The 14,149-nt window shown below is 65.3% G+C and overlaps 9 protein-coding genes across 9 annotated transcripts in view; 4 read left to right on the forward strand and 5 right to left on the reverse strand.

The window, feature by feature from the left end:
• AMSG_11596 (uncharacterized protein) overlaps positions 1 to 1,126 on the reverse strand; it is a gene marked incomplete at both ends in the record, with an annotated part of 3,285 nt that extends 2,159 nt beyond the window's left edge. Inside the window, one exon of the mRNA XM_013907740.1 lies at positions 44 to 1,126. Coding sequence (XP_013763194.1) covers positions 44 to 1,126 — 1,083 coding nt within the window. The remainder of the gene's footprint in view (positions 1 to 43) is intronic.
• Positions 1,127 to 1,797: 671 nt separating this feature from the next.
• Positions 1,798 to 3,174, forward strand: AMSG_00229 (uncharacterized protein; the record flags this gene model as incomplete). Its single annotated transcript, XM_013907634.1, has 1 exon — positions 1,798 to 3,174. Exon 1 carries the CDS (start codon positions 2,023 to 2,025, stop codon positions 3,172 to 3,174), a length of 1,152 nt encoding a protein of 383 aa, XP_013763088.1. The 5' UTR covers positions 1,798 to 2,022.
• Positions 3,175 to 3,228: 54 nt separating this feature from the next.
• Positions 3,229 to 4,161, reverse strand: AMSG_00230 (uncharacterized protein; the record flags this gene model as incomplete). Its single annotated transcript, XM_013907635.1, has 1 exon — positions 3,229 to 4,161. The coding sequence occupies one exon, from the start codon at positions 4,159 to 4,161 to the stop codon at positions 3,229 to 3,231; it is 933 nt and encodes a 310-aa protein (XP_013763089.1).
• A 597-nt stretch (positions 4,162 to 4,758) lies between these two features.
• On the reverse strand, positions 4,759 to 6,044 carry AMSG_00231 (oxidoreductase domain-containing protein; the record flags this gene model as incomplete). The annotated part of the gene is made up of 2 exons (XM_013907636.1): positions 5,792 to 6,044; positions 4,759 to 5,576 (listed from the first exon to the last, which is right to left on the reverse strand). The coding sequence occupies exons 1-2, from the start codon at positions 6,024 to 6,026 to the stop codon at positions 4,759 to 4,761; spliced, it is 1,053 nt and encodes a 350-aa protein (XP_013763090.1). The 5' UTR covers positions 6,027 to 6,044.
• Positions 6,045 to 6,382: 338 nt separating this feature from the next.
• Positions 6,383 to 7,203, forward strand: AMSG_00232 (uncharacterized protein). Its single transcript, XM_013907637.1, has 2 exons — positions 6,383 to 6,639; positions 6,958 to 7,203. Exons 1-2 carry the CDS (start codon positions 6,454 to 6,456, stop codon positions 7,147 to 7,149), a joined length of 378 nt encoding a protein of 125 aa, XP_013763091.1. The 5' UTR covers positions 6,383 to 6,453; the 3' UTR covers positions 7,150 to 7,203.
• An 82-nt stretch (positions 7,204 to 7,285) lies between these two features.
• AMSG_00233 (isochorismatase-family hydrolase) lies at positions 7,286 to 7,951 on the forward strand (the record flags this gene model as incomplete). Its single annotated transcript, XM_013907638.1, has 1 exon — positions 7,286 to 7,951. The coding sequence occupies one exon, from the start codon at positions 7,286 to 7,288 to the stop codon at positions 7,910 to 7,912; it is 627 nt and encodes a 208-aa protein (XP_013763092.1). The 3' UTR covers positions 7,913 to 7,951.
• On the reverse strand, positions 7,905 to 8,715 carry AMSG_00234 (COMM domain-containing protein 7). Its single transcript, XM_013907639.1, has 2 exons — positions 8,268 to 8,715; positions 7,905 to 8,173 (listed from the first exon to the last, which is right to left on the reverse strand). The coding sequence occupies exons 1-2, from the start codon at positions 8,686 to 8,688 to the stop codon at positions 7,998 to 8,000; spliced, it is 597 nt and encodes a 198-aa protein (XP_013763093.1). The 5' UTR covers positions 8,689 to 8,715; the 3' UTR covers positions 7,905 to 7,997.
• A 90-nt stretch (positions 8,716 to 8,805) lies between these two features.
• AMSG_00235 (uncharacterized protein) lies at positions 8,806 to 12,358 on the reverse strand (the record flags this gene model as incomplete). Its single annotated transcript, XM_013907640.1, has 2 exons — positions 12,327 to 12,358; positions 8,806 to 12,084 (listed from the first exon to the last, which is right to left on the reverse strand). The coding sequence occupies exon 2, from the start codon at positions 12,055 to 12,057 to the stop codon at positions 8,806 to 8,808; it is 3,252 nt and encodes a 1,083-aa protein (XP_013763094.1). The 5' UTR covers positions 12,058 to 12,084; positions 12,327 to 12,358.
• A 453-nt stretch (positions 12,359 to 12,811) lies between these two features.
• On the forward strand, positions 12,812 to 14,073 carry AMSG_00236 (uncharacterized protein; the record flags this gene model as incomplete). Its single annotated transcript, XM_013907641.1, has 2 exons — positions 12,812 to 13,618; positions 13,672 to 14,073. 2 exons carry the CDS (start codon positions 12,812 to 12,814, stop codon positions 13,996 to 13,998), a joined length of 1,134 nt encoding a protein of 377 aa, XP_013763095.1. The 3' UTR covers positions 13,999 to 14,073.
• Between the last annotated feature and the right edge of the window lie 76 nt (positions 14,074 to 14,149).

The following is a 14,149-nucleotide window of genomic DNA, read 5'->3' on the forward strand; positions in this document are numbered from 1 at the left end:
CGTTGCGCGGCGGGGTGCGCGGCTCGTCGCCGTGGGTGGCGACGGCGTCCGAGGGGTGCGGCGGCGGGAGGCCAGGAGCAGCGGCGTCGCCGGCCGGCGGCTCGTCGGGCGGCGCACCCTCGGAGACAAGGTAGACGTCGATGGGGCCCTGGGAGGACGAGAGGAACATGTTGAAGCGGCGCGAAGGCCACTCCATGCCCTCATCCGGGTCCGGCACTTCGAGCTTGGAGCCCGGCGGGGCCTTGATGGCGATGACGGTCTGGTCCTCAAAGTCGGGGAGAAGGCGGACGTCTGCGTGTGTGACGTACGCAGTCTTATCGTGAGCGGTACGCTCGACCAGGTCGCGGAGGATGTCCTGGACGCGGTGGATGTGCTGGGAGAGGATGGCGTCCGAGACCTCGAGGTCGTCGAGCTGGCTCTGCAGTGAGCTCAATTCCGACGAGGCGACCCCGGAGGAGGCGGCGGCGCGGGAGGCGCGGGAGCGGGAAGACCGGTGGTCGCCCGAGCCCGAGCCCGAGTCCGAGTCGAGAGTCGCGGTCGAGTTCCACTGGATCTGGTTCTTGGACTTTTTGACTAGGAGGCCGATGCCCTCGAGCACGTTGGTGATGTCGTAGATCCGGCGCTTCTTGACGTCGAGGATGCGGACGGCCTCGTTGAGGTCGAGCAAGCCGCCCTCGGCCGACCGGAGCAGGTCGCAAAACTCGCGGGTCAGGTTGCCGAGCGACGAGTTTGCGCGCCCGCCGCCACGAGCGGCCGACGACTTGGAGCCGCGGCTGGCGGAGCGCGGCGGTCCGGCCTGCGCCGACAGTGGCGCCGAGGCCGGCGTGCCGCGCGCCGCCGCTGCTGGAGCTGACATCGCCGCTGCTGGACTGGCTGCCGGAGAGCCGGGCCGCGCCGACGAGCGCTCCAAGGCCTCGTCGCCGGGCTCGACCCGCCGCCGGCTGCGCTTGGAGCGCTTGGACTTGCGGGCGGGCGCGTCGCGCGGTTCAGCGCCGCGCAGCTCCTGCGGCGGTGCCACCTCCATGCCCGGTGGCAGCCGCGGCAGCATGTCCTCCGCAAGCACTGTGCCGCCCTTGGCGCGCTTGCGCTTGCGCGTCGACGACGACGGCGACGCGGCGGCGAGCATGGCCAAGGAATCTGCAGTATTGGCTGGTGGCGCGAGGGGGGCGAGGGGGGGGCGGCGGTGGGGTGAGGGAGCGGGGGGGAAGACAAGACGCAAGGGGGGGAGAGGGGATGGAGAGGCGGGCAACGGGGAGGGGAAGGGCAGGCAGCAGGGGGAGGGAGGGAGGCGGGCATGGTGGCGGCAGGGGCGCAGGGAGTCGGCGGGCGAATGAGCCGCAGAGAGGGGAAAGAGCATTTTTTTGCGCAGGCGCGGGGAGGGCGACGGGGAGGGGGGCGTACCCATGGGAGACGGGCCCGGCGGGGGTCAGTCGGCGGGCACGAGGAGAAAGGTATTCACTGGGTCTCGCCGGGGTGTGGTGGCGGGGTGGACTGGGGACGGTGGTGGGGGTACAAGCGCGTGGAGAGTGGCTGCTTGCCGCGTGGCTGGCGAGGCGGGGTTGGCCCGGGCGTGCGGTGGGGGGCGACGAGCGACGAGCGACGAGCGGTGACCGACGGCCGGTGGCCGACGGGCGGGCGGCCAAGGACGAGGCCGAGGCCGAGGCCGTCGCCGACGGGCATTGGATACTTGTCGCGAGCGGAATGGACGAGGCCAGTGCGGTGCGTGCGACGGGCGGGGATGCCGAGGAGGCACCTGGTGGAGCCGCGGGTGAGGCTGGGGCTGTGGGCGGAACCGGGGCTGTCGTGGGTGCTGTGACGGGTGCTGAAGCGGGCGGACCAAACGGGGGCGCAGACGCCGGCGCGGCTACTAGCGCGGGTGCGGGTGCCGTGGTGGCGGGTGCCGTGGAGGGTGCTCCCGAGAGTGCTGCGCATGCTGGGGTTGCGGTCGGTGGTGCGGTCGAAAGTGCGGCGACTGCTGCGCCTGCAGCGGGCGGCGCTGCCGGGACTGCTGGTGGAGCGGGGATGGGCTTGCCAGCCGGAGCCAGCGGGCAGGGCAAGACGGAGCAGAGCGCGGCTGGAGGAGCGATGGTCGAGGAGGGAGTGCCTGTGCGCGGCGGAATGACCGGCGAGGGCGGCGCCGCGGCGCCGCGGCGGGCTGACGGCGGGAGCGGCGAGGGCGGAGGCGAGGGCGGCGAGGGACCGGCCGGCGCGGCGGCCAAGGCCAACGAGCCGTACGAGTGGATCATCCCGATGCTGGTTGTGGAACCGAATCCGCACGGTCCAGTGGCAATCGACACGGCCAAGCGCAAGACGGCGGGCCAGATCAAGGTCGAGGGCGAGGCCAAGTGTGCAGCGTGGTGCCGTCTCGGGTACCGGCTAGCGCGGGCGACGCATGGCGTGGCCAAGGGCTCGTGGTACTGCGAGCTGGCGGTGCTTGAGCCCAAAGCCGAGCACGTCCGCGAGGCGCCGCATCATCCGGGCGTCCGCGTTGGGTGGGCCAACCACCGAGCCGAGATCAACGCGCCGGTCGGCTACGACCGGTTCGGCTACGCGGTGCGGTCGCGCGACGGCGCCAAGTTCAACAAGGCCCGCGGCGAGGCGTATGGCAAGCCGTTTGGTCCCGGTGACGTCGTCGGCCTCGCCATCCACCTTCCGGAGGATTCCAAGCCGTACGAGCCGCCCGAGGTTCGCGAGCTCCGTGTCCGGTCGTGGACCGCGCCTAAGATGCCTAAGCCGCGCGAGCCCGAGCCGCATCCGGCCTCGTACATCGAGTATTTCCTCAACGGCGTCTCGCTGGGGAAGGCCTTTACCGACGTCCTCTCCACCACCTACTATCCTGCGGTCTCGCTGTACATGGGCGCGTCGGCAGAGTTCCGATTCCACCCCAACGCCTTTAGCCACACTCCGCCGGCAGGCTTTGCGCCGCTGTCGGAGCTCGAGACGGTGCGCCCGCCGACGCCCGAGCCTGAGCCCGAGCCGGCCGTCACCGACGCCGGAGCGCCGGTGGCTATGGACGCCACCGCGCCAGCTGAAGGTGGCGACGTTGACGTCGCGGTTCCGGCCAAGAAGCAAAAGCTGCTGGACGAGAGCGGCGCCGTGACCGCAACCACGACCGCCACTGCACCCGGCCACGATGATGAGTCTGGGCTGGCGGTGATGGAGACAACGCAATGAATGATTTGGGTGGAAGAAGGAGAGTGCACAGTGTGATCGCCACGGCGGGGCTACCTACCGCGGCGGCGGCGACGGCGACGGGGCGTCGAGGGAGATCGAGGCCGCAGACCGCGAGGTGAACATGTTGGCGAGGAGATCGGCGGCACCCGAGCTGGCGTTGCGGTACAGCCGCATGCGGAGTGGCATGACGCCCGGCGACGGCACGCCGTCCTCAGTCTCCTCGTCGAGCGAGGCGAGGACGGCAGCAGTGGTCTTGGGCGTCGACGGGCCGGCCGCACCCTCGCGTACAAACGCAGGGAGGAGTGCCGGGTTGAATGAGCAATCTTTGTGGGCGTGGGCGTCGAGGACGCCGGCCTTGCCGACCCACGCGCAGCCGTGCGAGTAGAAAGGGCAGACGGTGTCCTCATCGTCGATGACGTTGGCCACAATGAGATCGGCGTGCAAGTTGTCGGGCGTGAGCGCCGCGCGGTCCATCGGACACGACTCGGCGTGCTGGAGCCATGTGAGAATGCACGAGGTGCAAAAGGTGTGTCCACACGGCGCACGGAGTGGGCCCTGGAACACGTCGCAACAGATGGGGCATGTAAAGTGCTTGGCCACCCACTCGGCCCGCACAAACTTGCGCGGCAGCGCCGGGACGTCGTTCTCCGAGTCGGGTGGCAGCGGCTTGGCCTTTTTGCGTGCCGGCTCGCTCCGTTCACTCTGGCGCGTTGCGCGCGTCGTTCGCGTCCTTGTGTTGCGCGTCGCTCGTGTCCTTGTGGTGCGTGTCGCTGCCCGTCGCGAGCGGGTACTACGGGTCGGGCGCGACGGCTCGGCTAGCCCACTCCCGCTCCCAGACTCGATGGCGGTCAGGTCCACCACCTGTAGGCTTGAGCTGCCGCTTCCTGAGTTGATGAGCTCGTATGTAGCAGACTCACTCTGCCCGGCCCACGACGCCGACTCGGACTCGGCATCGAGCCACTCGTCGGGGGCGCTGACAATGGTCATTCGCGCCGCCGTCCGCTGACTTCGGCGTGGCATGGCTTCACGACAGAGGACGCAAGCACTTCGACGGACCACTCCAGTGGCTGCCTCTGTGCGCTGCAGAGACGAGTCTTGCCGGTGTCGCCGACTTGCCGACGAGTCGCACTAGCAGGCGAGACGAACTTGTAGGCGCGAAAGTTTGAACTGCGCTGAGAAGGAAAAGAAGAAAGGGTGAGGGGGGGGGCACACATCAAGTACGGGAGTGCGAGGAAGGGAAGAGAGAGGAGAAGAGCTGGAGGAAGGATATAGCATGACGGAGAGAGGGGATCAGAAGAGAATCGGAAGAGGGTCAGAGCATGTGGTAGGATGGCGTGTTGTCCAACGTGATGCCGGTGACATAGTTAAGATGGGGCGCTTTTTCTGTGATCGGCGAATCTGAGCTAGGGGAGTGGCCACACACCGAGAGATAAAGAGGTTGTGTGGGAAAGGAAGAGTGCCCCACCACCAAGTGTAGGCGCTCTGACTGTAGGAGGCACAGGTTGCTGATGTGGGACGTGGTACCGCTCAAGGCGATCATACCATGACTTTACAGTCTGCGGCGTCAAACAGGAACAGCTGGAATTAGATGGTGACGCGGGCACCGCCCTGCTGGAGCGAGGACTCGGCAGCGTTGAGGATGCTGACAACCTTGTGGCCAAAGTGGCCATCGGAGCGCATATCGGCGGACGGGGTGCGGATGGCGTTGACAAACTCGGTCATCTGGGCGCCGAGCGGCTCGACCTTGTCGATGTGCGGCATGAAGACGTCACCCTTGCGGGCGGAGAACATGTAGTCGGTAAAGTGGCCCGAGTCGACGACGTCGCCGGCCTCCTGGAGCTCGTCGGGGCCCTTGAAGAAGACCTTGACGGGGTGGTTGATGGCGGTGTCCTCAAAGACGACGCGGCCCTTGGAGCCAACGACGACGATCTCGCGCTCCTTGTTCGGGTCCATCCACGAGGCGTGGACGTGGGCGATGACCGGCGAGTCCTTGAAGCCCATGGTGACAAAGACGACGTCGGCGAGGTCCGAGCCCGGGAGGAGCGACGAGCCGGTGCACGAGACCCACTCGACGTCGGTGCCGGCGAGGAGGTAGAGGAAGACCGAGATGTCGTGGGTGGCGAGGTCCCACAGCGCCGAGACGTCCTGACGGACCGGGCCGAGGTTCGTCCGCTTGGCGTACACGTAGTGGGTGTCACCGACGTCGTGAGTGTCGACCATGGCCTTCATCTTGGCCACCGACGAGTTGAAGAGGAAGGTGTGCCCAACGAGGAGGCGGACCGAGTTGGCCTCGGCGGCCGCAACAAGCTCCTTGCACTCTTCCACGGAGACCGCAAGCGGCTTCTCCATGAGCACATGCTTGCCAGCGTTGAGAATCTGCATGCCAACCCCATGGTGGTACTCTGCGGGGTGTGGGTGGTGCGGGTGGTGAGTGAGTGGTGAGCAGTTGCCCGAGGAGAAAAAGGACGGAAAAACGAACGAGCAAATCGCTGCCCACAATCCACACCCTTGCTGGCCGCGGGGGTTGGCCGCCGGCATAGGCGCTATCCCTGGGGGAAGGGCTTGCTCCCACACGCAAGAACGGAAAGGGTACGGCTGCAGTAGCGTGCTCACGTACTCGCGGGAACGACGATGACCACAGCCTCGAGCTCGGGCACCGCAAGCAGGTCGTCAACAGACGAGAAGGCCGGAACGCCAGGGAAACGGGCCTTGGCCTTCTCCAGCGTCGGCGGGTGCATATCGCACATGCCGACAAGGTTCGTCAGCGGGTTCTCCGACGTGAGGCGAACGTAGTTCTTGCCCCAGTAGCCCACTCCGACCACGGCGATGTTCACAGGGTTCTCGGCCGCCATTGTTTTCTGGTTGATAAGTTGAGAGTTGCCCGCCGAGCCTGCTGTGCTGTTGCCAAGCCAAATTTCACGCCGCCCGCCCGCCCGCCCGTCCGCCCGTCCGCCCGAACGACCACCGGCCGGCAGAAGCCGCACCCATGTGTCTGTCTCTCTGTGTGTGATGCATCGGACCTGGTCATTCGCGCATTGCACGGGCAGCGATGTGATCGAACTCGTCGCCAGCCGTCATCAGCCTTTTCGCCAAGCCGTCGCCAGCTACAATTGCTCTGCCCACCTTCTTGCCACCTCCTCTTCCGTGACTCGATCTCTTTCGATGGCCCGGTGCAGGCTGTCCAAGTAGGCCGAGGAGACCGAGGAGACCCAGCAGATCGAGCCTGCCGAGCGCGTCCGACTCTTACGGTCCACTACCTGACTCACAGATCGGATCGGGATGCGGCTGCTGACGCACAACCTGATGACGTGCAACGTGGGTGCGTGCCAGACGGCTGGAACCAACTACCCGCTGCGCATTGTGGCCGAGGAGATGCAGCAGTCTGAGCGCGAGTTCTCGCCCGCCTTTGTCGCCCGTATGCTTGCCCGCCTGGACTGGTCGGGCATCACCGCGGCTGCCGAGGACGTACGTACTCCTGCCGGTGTCGGCAGACCGGGTGTGGGAGAAGGGCAGTGGCGGGAAGGGAGAAGAGAGGAAGGTGCCTATGCGTGCGTGTGTAAGAAGGGGGGGGGGCGAGTGAGCGTGTATGCGGGTATGAGGGAGCGTATGCATGTACCCCCTCCCCTGCCTCCACCCCATCCTGGCTTCCATCCATGGCTCCCGGGAGAGCGAAGGGGGGGGGGGGGGGGGGCGGAGGGACAGGGGCAAGGGGGGCTTGGCATGGCGATGGCAGAGGAGATGCGGTAGGAGTGACTCACCAGGGGGAGGTGCCTATGCGTGTAGCTGTCGTTCGAGGGCATTCCCGCCGAGATGCCCGAGGGTGCCGCCGACGACGACGAGTTTCTGCGCAAGCTGCACTCGCTGCTGCTGGAGATGGAGGTTGTTACCGGCTCGCTCGTCTGCCCGCACTGCGAGCGCAAGTACCCCATCGACAAGACCATTGTCAACATGGTCCTGCGTGAGGACGAGGTCTAGCCCGCGCTGATGCGGCTGCCGCGCCTTGCCCTGTAAACCCCTCCTCTCAGCCCACGCCCGTCACCTCTGCCTCCGCCTCCGCCTCCACCAACACACCTCTCTCCTCTCTCCTCTCGCTCACACCCTACCTACCATCATGGCATCGCCCTTCTCCACCACCGCCTCGGCCTCGTCCGCAGCGCTCATCCTCTGCGACTTCCAGGCTGGCATCATCGGCTCGGTTCTCGGCGAGGGCGAGCACGAAGCCGTGGCCAACGGGGCTAAGCTGCTGGCCAAGGCCCGCGCCGTCGGCATGCCGGTCTTCTACGTCGTCGTCCGCTTCCGCGAGGGCCACCCGGAAGTCGCCGCCTCCAACAAGATGTTCTCTGGCCTCGCCGCGCCCAAGGCCGACGGCTCGCCCAACACCTTCCTTGTCGAGTCGGACCCGTCGGCGGGCATTGTCGACGCCGTCGCCCCGCTCCCATCCGAGCCCGTTGTCGTCAAGCGCCGCGTCGGCGCCTTCTCCACCACAGACTTGCGGACCCTGCTCTCTGCAGCCGGCGTCGACTCGCTTGTCCTAGCCGGCTTCTCCACCTCGGGCGTCATTCTCTCCACCGTCCGCGCTGCCGCCGACATGGACTATCGCATCGTCGTCGCTGCCGACGCCTGCGGCGACCGCTCCGACACCGTCCACTCGGTCCTCTGTGACTCGGTCTTTGCACGTCAGGCCGACGTCGGCGTCACCGACGACGTCATCGCCTGGATGGACTCGCGCGCCGAGTAATCGTTCGTTTACACCACAGAAACACACGTACCAAAGCCCGTCTCCCCACCCTCCACCACCGTCTCCCTGCCCACCACGCATCTGCTCACGCCACGTTGTCAAGCGCAGCCTTGGCGTTCTCCATGTCCGCCAGAAAGCTGTAAAACTGCTCCAGCGTCAGCTCCATGTGCACGCACTCATCCAAGCCACCACGATTGAGCGTCAGCCGCAGCTGCAGGAACGATCGTCCCACCTTTTGCAGCTCCGACGACGATGCCGTGACTGCCCCCATCGCCCTCGCCCTCGTGATTGTGAGTATGGATGGCTCTTCCTCTTCTGCTCTCGCTCTCCTCCCCCTTTTCCATCTCTGCCGTACCGCCAAACTTCCAATCCATGTCGACAAGCTCGTTGACCGAGACCGAGGTGGCGACGACGGCGGCGGTGAGCGCGTCCTTGTGGGCGGTCCACAGGGCAGTGAGGACCTGGGCGAGCTCGGTGGGCAGGCCCAGGGCGGCAAGGTCGTCTGAGACCTGGGCGGCGGTGAGGTGGCCACGGACAGCACCACGGTAGAATACCCGCATCATGGTTGTGGCGTCGCGGACCGTTGCCTCGGGAAGGCCGAGTGAGCCAGCCAGCATGGCCGTGTCGCCCTTGAAGTCGATGCGCCCGGTGTGCGTGAGCCAGCCCACCACCACCCCGCCGAGGTCGCCGACATGCGCCTCGGACAGCGACGCCACAGTCTGCACAGACTGCAGGAACTCGGACGAGACCTCCTTTGCAAACGAGTATGTGCCCATCTTGTGCCCTGCCCCCGCTTCCTCTGGTATACTCGAGTGTTGTCCCCTCAAAACTCCCTCCGCTCCCCCCAACTCGCGTGACACTCTCTGGCGGTCATAGTCGGTCTCCTCCTGTAATCAGATGTTATCAAGCTCGAGCCCACCAGGCATGTCCAGAGCGATAAAGTCGGAAGCATCGGCTCGGCCGCCCTTGTCGGCCACAATCGACGTCGCAGTCTCAAACGCGTGGAGAAAGGCATGGGCGGCATTGTGCAGGCCGTCGTCGTCGGCCACGTCCATCATCTCGGTATCCATGGTCTTGGCAAAGAGGATCCGCCGGTGCGCCGCGGCGACGTACGTCGCGTTGCGCTCGCACCAAAGGAGGTACACATCTCTGCCAAAGCCGTGGCAAGCGACGGCGACGAGGCTGACGACGGCGACGATGGTGGCGACGGAAAACGCTGTCGTCGGCGTCCCGCTGCTGCGCTCAGCATACGCGCCGGTTCCGATGAGTAGAATGGCACAGAGGACGACCGAGAGCCGGACGTCGAGGTCGTTGTACAGCGGGAAGTAATACGGTTGGCGCGTGCCCACAAAGTACAGCGCGGCGACAAAGATGCCAAAGAGTAATGCAATCTGCACCAGCTGTTGCCGAGAGAGGAAGGTGGTGACCACCACAATCGCAAGTCGCTTGCACAGTGAGAGCACCTCGCCGTAGTAGTGGTGCCGCCGGAAGTTGCGGTAGAGCGAGCCAAACCGGAGCGTCGTCGTCAGCTCGAACAGCACCGTCCGCTTGCGAACGAGCATCATTGCAAAGTACAGCGGGAGGCCAAGGACAAAGCCAAAGATGGCAACGATGCCGAGCGGAAAGATGCGCCACCATTTAGCGTCGAAACACTTGACGCCAACGTCCGAGTCGAGGACAATTGAGCCGTCAGGAAGGATCACGCAGTCAAAGAGCGCCAGCGCGGCGCGCGCAATCGGAATGTAGAGCACCGGTGCGAGCGTAAAGATGACAGAGTCGACAAGCGACCGCAGAGGGATTTGTCCGGTCCCGCCAAACAGCGGGATGTGGACAAAGTGCGCTGCCAGCCGAAGCGCGAGATTGACCAAAAGTGCAATGCCGAGCATGGCGATCGGCGTCGCAACGGAGACCACATACAGCGTGTGATACGTTGCAACAGCGCATTCGGCCGCCACAAGCTGCGGGTTGACCGAAAATGCGCCAAAGATCGAGAGCACCGCGCTCGACGCCGAGTCCCACGCAAAGTTGGCCGAGCCGAGAATGTCCACAACCTGAAAGGCCACCACAATCATGCCGAGCGAGACCGGAAGCGTCCGCTGCCGAAAAAGGACCAGAAGGAGCTGTCGCGCACGCTGCTCCGACGTCACCGAGCCTGAGCATGCCAACGTGTACGCCTCGTTGACCTTGGTGACCCGCGTCACGGACCACGCCACAAACAATCCTCCCAGACTTGCCACTACAATCAGGATGGCCATGCCCGAGACAAAAACCGAGTTGGCAGACTTGGGGCACGTCGCACACTCGGTGTCCGACAACGAGTAGAAGCCATTCTGGCACGTCCCGCAGAGAAAGCCGGTGTATCCGTCGCGGCACCGGCCGTTGCCAAGACACCCGGCTCGGGTGCACTCCAGGAACCGGCCTGAGCCCGCCGGGTGTTCGTAGAAGCCCGGCAGTGACTGGGGATGACTCAGCCCACCGAGGCAAGTCGCGCCGCGCGGACAGCTCTCGCACGGCGCGTTGGCCCGATGCCCTCGACTCGTCAGCCACGTCCCGACCACACAGGTGCAGTTCCGCCAGCTCGACGACGCCTCGGGCGCGTTCGTCAGCCCCGGACACTGTGTGCACTCGGTCACCGTGCTCGTCACGTTGCGGCCGTACGTCCCCTCCTCGCATGCAACGCATTGCGAGCCGGCAACCTTAAAACCCGGCGGACAGTCGACGTCGACAACAACCGAAAATGGCGAGCCTGGAAGCTCCTCACCGAAGAGCGAGATATCCATCGAATACGCTTGCGCTACAGTGAACTGGACCGAAATGACCACCTGCGTCGGCGAGCCCGACACTATCAAAGTCATCAAATCGGTCACTGCAGGCGTAAACAAGACTGAGACTTGCGACGCAGGCATTGGATACATCGCAGGCGTTCCGTCGGCAAACGCCAGGTCCACCACAAACTCTGTCCGCTCAGCAGTTTGGCCGTGGAGAAAAGCCGCATTCAGCAACGCAGATTGGCTCGCTGCCGGCTGCTTGTTGAGAAACGACCCAATGTATCCGTTGTCTAGTTTTGTGCCAAACACAATGTCCAGCCCGCCGTGTCCATCAACGTCCACCAGGTTCATAGCGCTGACTGTTACGTCTTGCCGCACCACTGTCGAGCTCCACACTGAGCCATCGCCAGCCACGTTTTCAAGCCACGCCAGTCCGGTCGTCACTTCTCGGAAGAGGACCACGTCTGAATCGCCGTCACCGTCCACATCAGTCACCCTCAATCCGACACTGCCAAACGCCGACGGTTCGATCACCGACGTGTTCCACACGGTCGCGCTTCCATCAACGTTGGTGTGGAGGAGAATTTGGGCAGAGATGAAGCTACCCGAGACGAGGTCGACAAACCCATCAGCGTCCAGGTCTCCAGAGCTCACCGCAGTCACGAGGTTGAGACCGCTCGCCACGTTGACGCTAGTCCACGTGCTGCCATCGCCGTTGTTGAGCCAGGCCTGAACGCCATCGTCGGTGCCGAGAGCCGCAAACAAGTCCACGTCTCCATCATTGTTCAGGTCGGCCACTTTCAGCGCTGAAATGCGAATACTGGTCGAGACGGTGGCCTGGCTCCAGCTTGAGCCGCTACCAGCGTTAAAAAAGACAGCAGCGATCGGATCACTCGCCCCAGCCACCACGTCCAACTCTCCATCGCCGTCGATGTCCACCACCTCGAGCGCAACAGTCGCCCCAAAACTGGCGTTGAAGGTCTGGAGCGGCGAAAAGACAGACCCGAGATTCTCGAGCCATCCAACTGCCACGCCAATACCCACAACAAGGTCGACATCGCCATCTCCGTCCAAGTCTCCCGCCGCCACTCCCACTACGTTGTTGTCGCTCAGGATCGGCACCACCTCGGCCTGAGTCCCTGCATCCGCCAATCGGATCCACATCAGGCCTACCACCGACGCCACCACGACGTCGGTCACTCCATCGCCATCAACATCGGCGCCTACAATCGCCCGCGTACGACCGCCAAACCCGCTCGCTAGCTCCGCCTCTTTGGCGAACAACGTCGCTGGCGCAGATCCCGCCTCGACGCCTAGTGCTGCCAGTAGAACAACGGCAGTACAGACTGCCATCATGCATACTGATTTCTGTGTCATAGTTGCACCGCTTGCAACCTCTGTACTCTGTCGGATAAACGCACCTCACGGGTGAGTCCTCAGCAGCCGCATATTGGATTCAGCGTCTGCCAGCCGAAATTGACAGGGACCAACCGATCCACAGCCTTCCCCTCCCCCCCCCCTCCTTCCCCCTCCTCCCCCTCCTCCTCCCTCCCTTCTTCATTCCCCCCTCCTCTCTCCCCCCCCTCTCTCCCTTCCCTTCCCCTATTCCTCTTCTTTCCCCGTCCTCCAACTGCAGTACCACGTACACGTGAACAAGCGCCTCTCCCCCACGAGACAGTTGTGTCCAGCCCCCCCCCCCCCCTGCACCACGCAAATAGCATATTTATTCGTTGATGTCATCCACCCCTCCCCCCCCCCCCCCCTCCCCCCCTTCCCTGTCCAAAAATATTTTAACGTCAATACTTGCACCCCCCATCGCAAGTCGCGCATTGGCTCGCCAACTGTGCCCTCTCCACCACCGTTCTGCGACTCGGCTTGCCGACTTGACCCGCACCCTCTCACCGTCACCTTGGGCCGAGGAGATCTGAGCACACTCGTCTCTGCTATGGAGTCCGCCACACAGGTTGCGAGCCCCGGACGGAACGACGGCCGCCTCAAGCGGCGCAGGTCGGCGTTGTCGTTGGCCCCGCTTGGCGCCGCCCTGCCGGCCGGTCCTAGCGGCGGAGATGGTTCTGCAGCCACGGCGACCGCTGACTCGGGAGCCACGACCAGCACAGGGAAGGCCAACACCATGGCGCCGCAGCCCGACACGCTCGTTGTCGGCCTCTCGCCACTCTCGGCCGCCGACGCCGCCGCCAAGCTCCTCGGCCTACACAAGGTCTACCATACGGCGCCGGCCCACGCCGATGCCAACGACGACGCCACAGCCGCGGGTGCCGGACCTGCCAAGCGGCGCAAGTTCACGGCGCGGCCTGCGCTGCCGATCCAAGCGCGGGCGCTGGCGACCTCGACGTCGGACGAGGACTCGTCGGACGACGACGAGAATGTGTATGGGTCGGCGACGGCGGCGGCGGCGGCGGCGGCGGCGGCAGCGGAGATCCGCCCGGGCTCGCGCTCGTTTGCGCACTCGTCCGAGCCTCCACTGTTCGGGGTGAGCCTCGCAGCTGATACCCGGCACTCCAAGTCTGCGCTGCTGCAGCGGCCCAACGTGACGCTGCGTGAGGGCGTCGAGCTCTTGCCGCCTGCCGAGGTGCCCAAGTGCCAGCCCGAGGACGTCGCGGCGCTGCTGACCAAGCACGAGCGCAAGGCCGCTGCCAAGCTCTACCGCAAGCACATCCGCAAGATCCGTCGCCGGAACAACGATATGTCGGCCAAGTGTGCGTCGGCGCGCGCCGCCGCCGCTTCGGCCGCCGCTTCGGCCGCCGCTTCGGCCGCCGCTTCGGCCGCTGCAGTCGTCACCGCCTCCCGTGCCCTCGCTGATGAGGCCGCGGCGTCGACTGTCGACACCGCTACACTCAGCCGGGCCCGCAAGGCCTCGCGCGTTCGCCGCCGTGTCTCGTCTGACGACGACGAATCTGAGTCGGATGATGACGACGACGTTCCCGCCGCTGCCAAGCGCGGCAAGGGCCTCCACGGCGCTCGCACTGCCAGGCACCCCCCACTGCCTCGGCCGGCTCCGCCTCGGGCGGTCTTACCCCGGCCGCTGAAGCCGCCCTCGCCATGCCGCCTGTTCCGGTCCCGGCCTCGCCGCCGGCCTTTTGCGGCTCGCCGAGCGACGAGCCGCCGCTGCTCTTCACCCTCGACCAAGTCTCCAACCTCATGGACCGCATGCTCGCCGACTACGACTACAAGCTCCGGGCCCAGTATTCCGAGCTCGCCCACGACCGCATCCAGGAGCGCTTCCAGTTCCTCTCCGAGTTTAACCGCGAGCTGCACGTCAACCGCTACGCCTCCTCGGTCCCATCGTACATCAACTGATCGCCCCCCACCACCCTACCCTACCACCCATTTTACCAACCTGCCTCAATCTCTAAACCTCCACCATCCTCATCACCAGCTCCGTCTCCTCCCGCCCCGCCTCTACGCCTTCTTTGTCTCGTTCTACAAGGCCTACCCGCCAGTACAACTT

Source organism: Thecamonas trahens (genome assembly GCF_000142905.1).
Source record: "Thecamonas trahens ATCC 50062 unplaced genomic scaffold supercont1.1, whole genome shotgun sequence".
NCBI classification, from domain to species: domain Eukaryota; order Apusomonadida; family Apusomonadidae; genus Thecamonas; species Thecamonas trahens.

Excerpts from the sequence above, each read along its gene's own strand:
- AMSG_00232 (XM_013907637.1), top strand. The coding sequence starts at position 6,454 with ATGCGGCTGCTGACGCACAACCTGATGACGTGCAACGTGGGTGCGTGC. Across the intron at positions 6,640-6,957 it reads TCACCGCGGCTGCCGAGGAC|CTGTCGTTCGAGGGCATTCC; the intron begins GTACGTACTCCT and ends CTATGCGTGTAG.
- AMSG_00234 (XM_013907639.1), bottom strand. The coding sequence starts at position 8,688 with ATGGGCACATACTCGTTTGCAAAGGAGGTCTCGTCCGAGTTCCTGCAG. Across the intron at positions 8,174-8,267 it reads CATGGATTGGAAGTTTGGCG|TCACGGCATCGTCGTCGGAG; the intron begins GTACGGCAGAGA and ends CGATGGGGGCAG.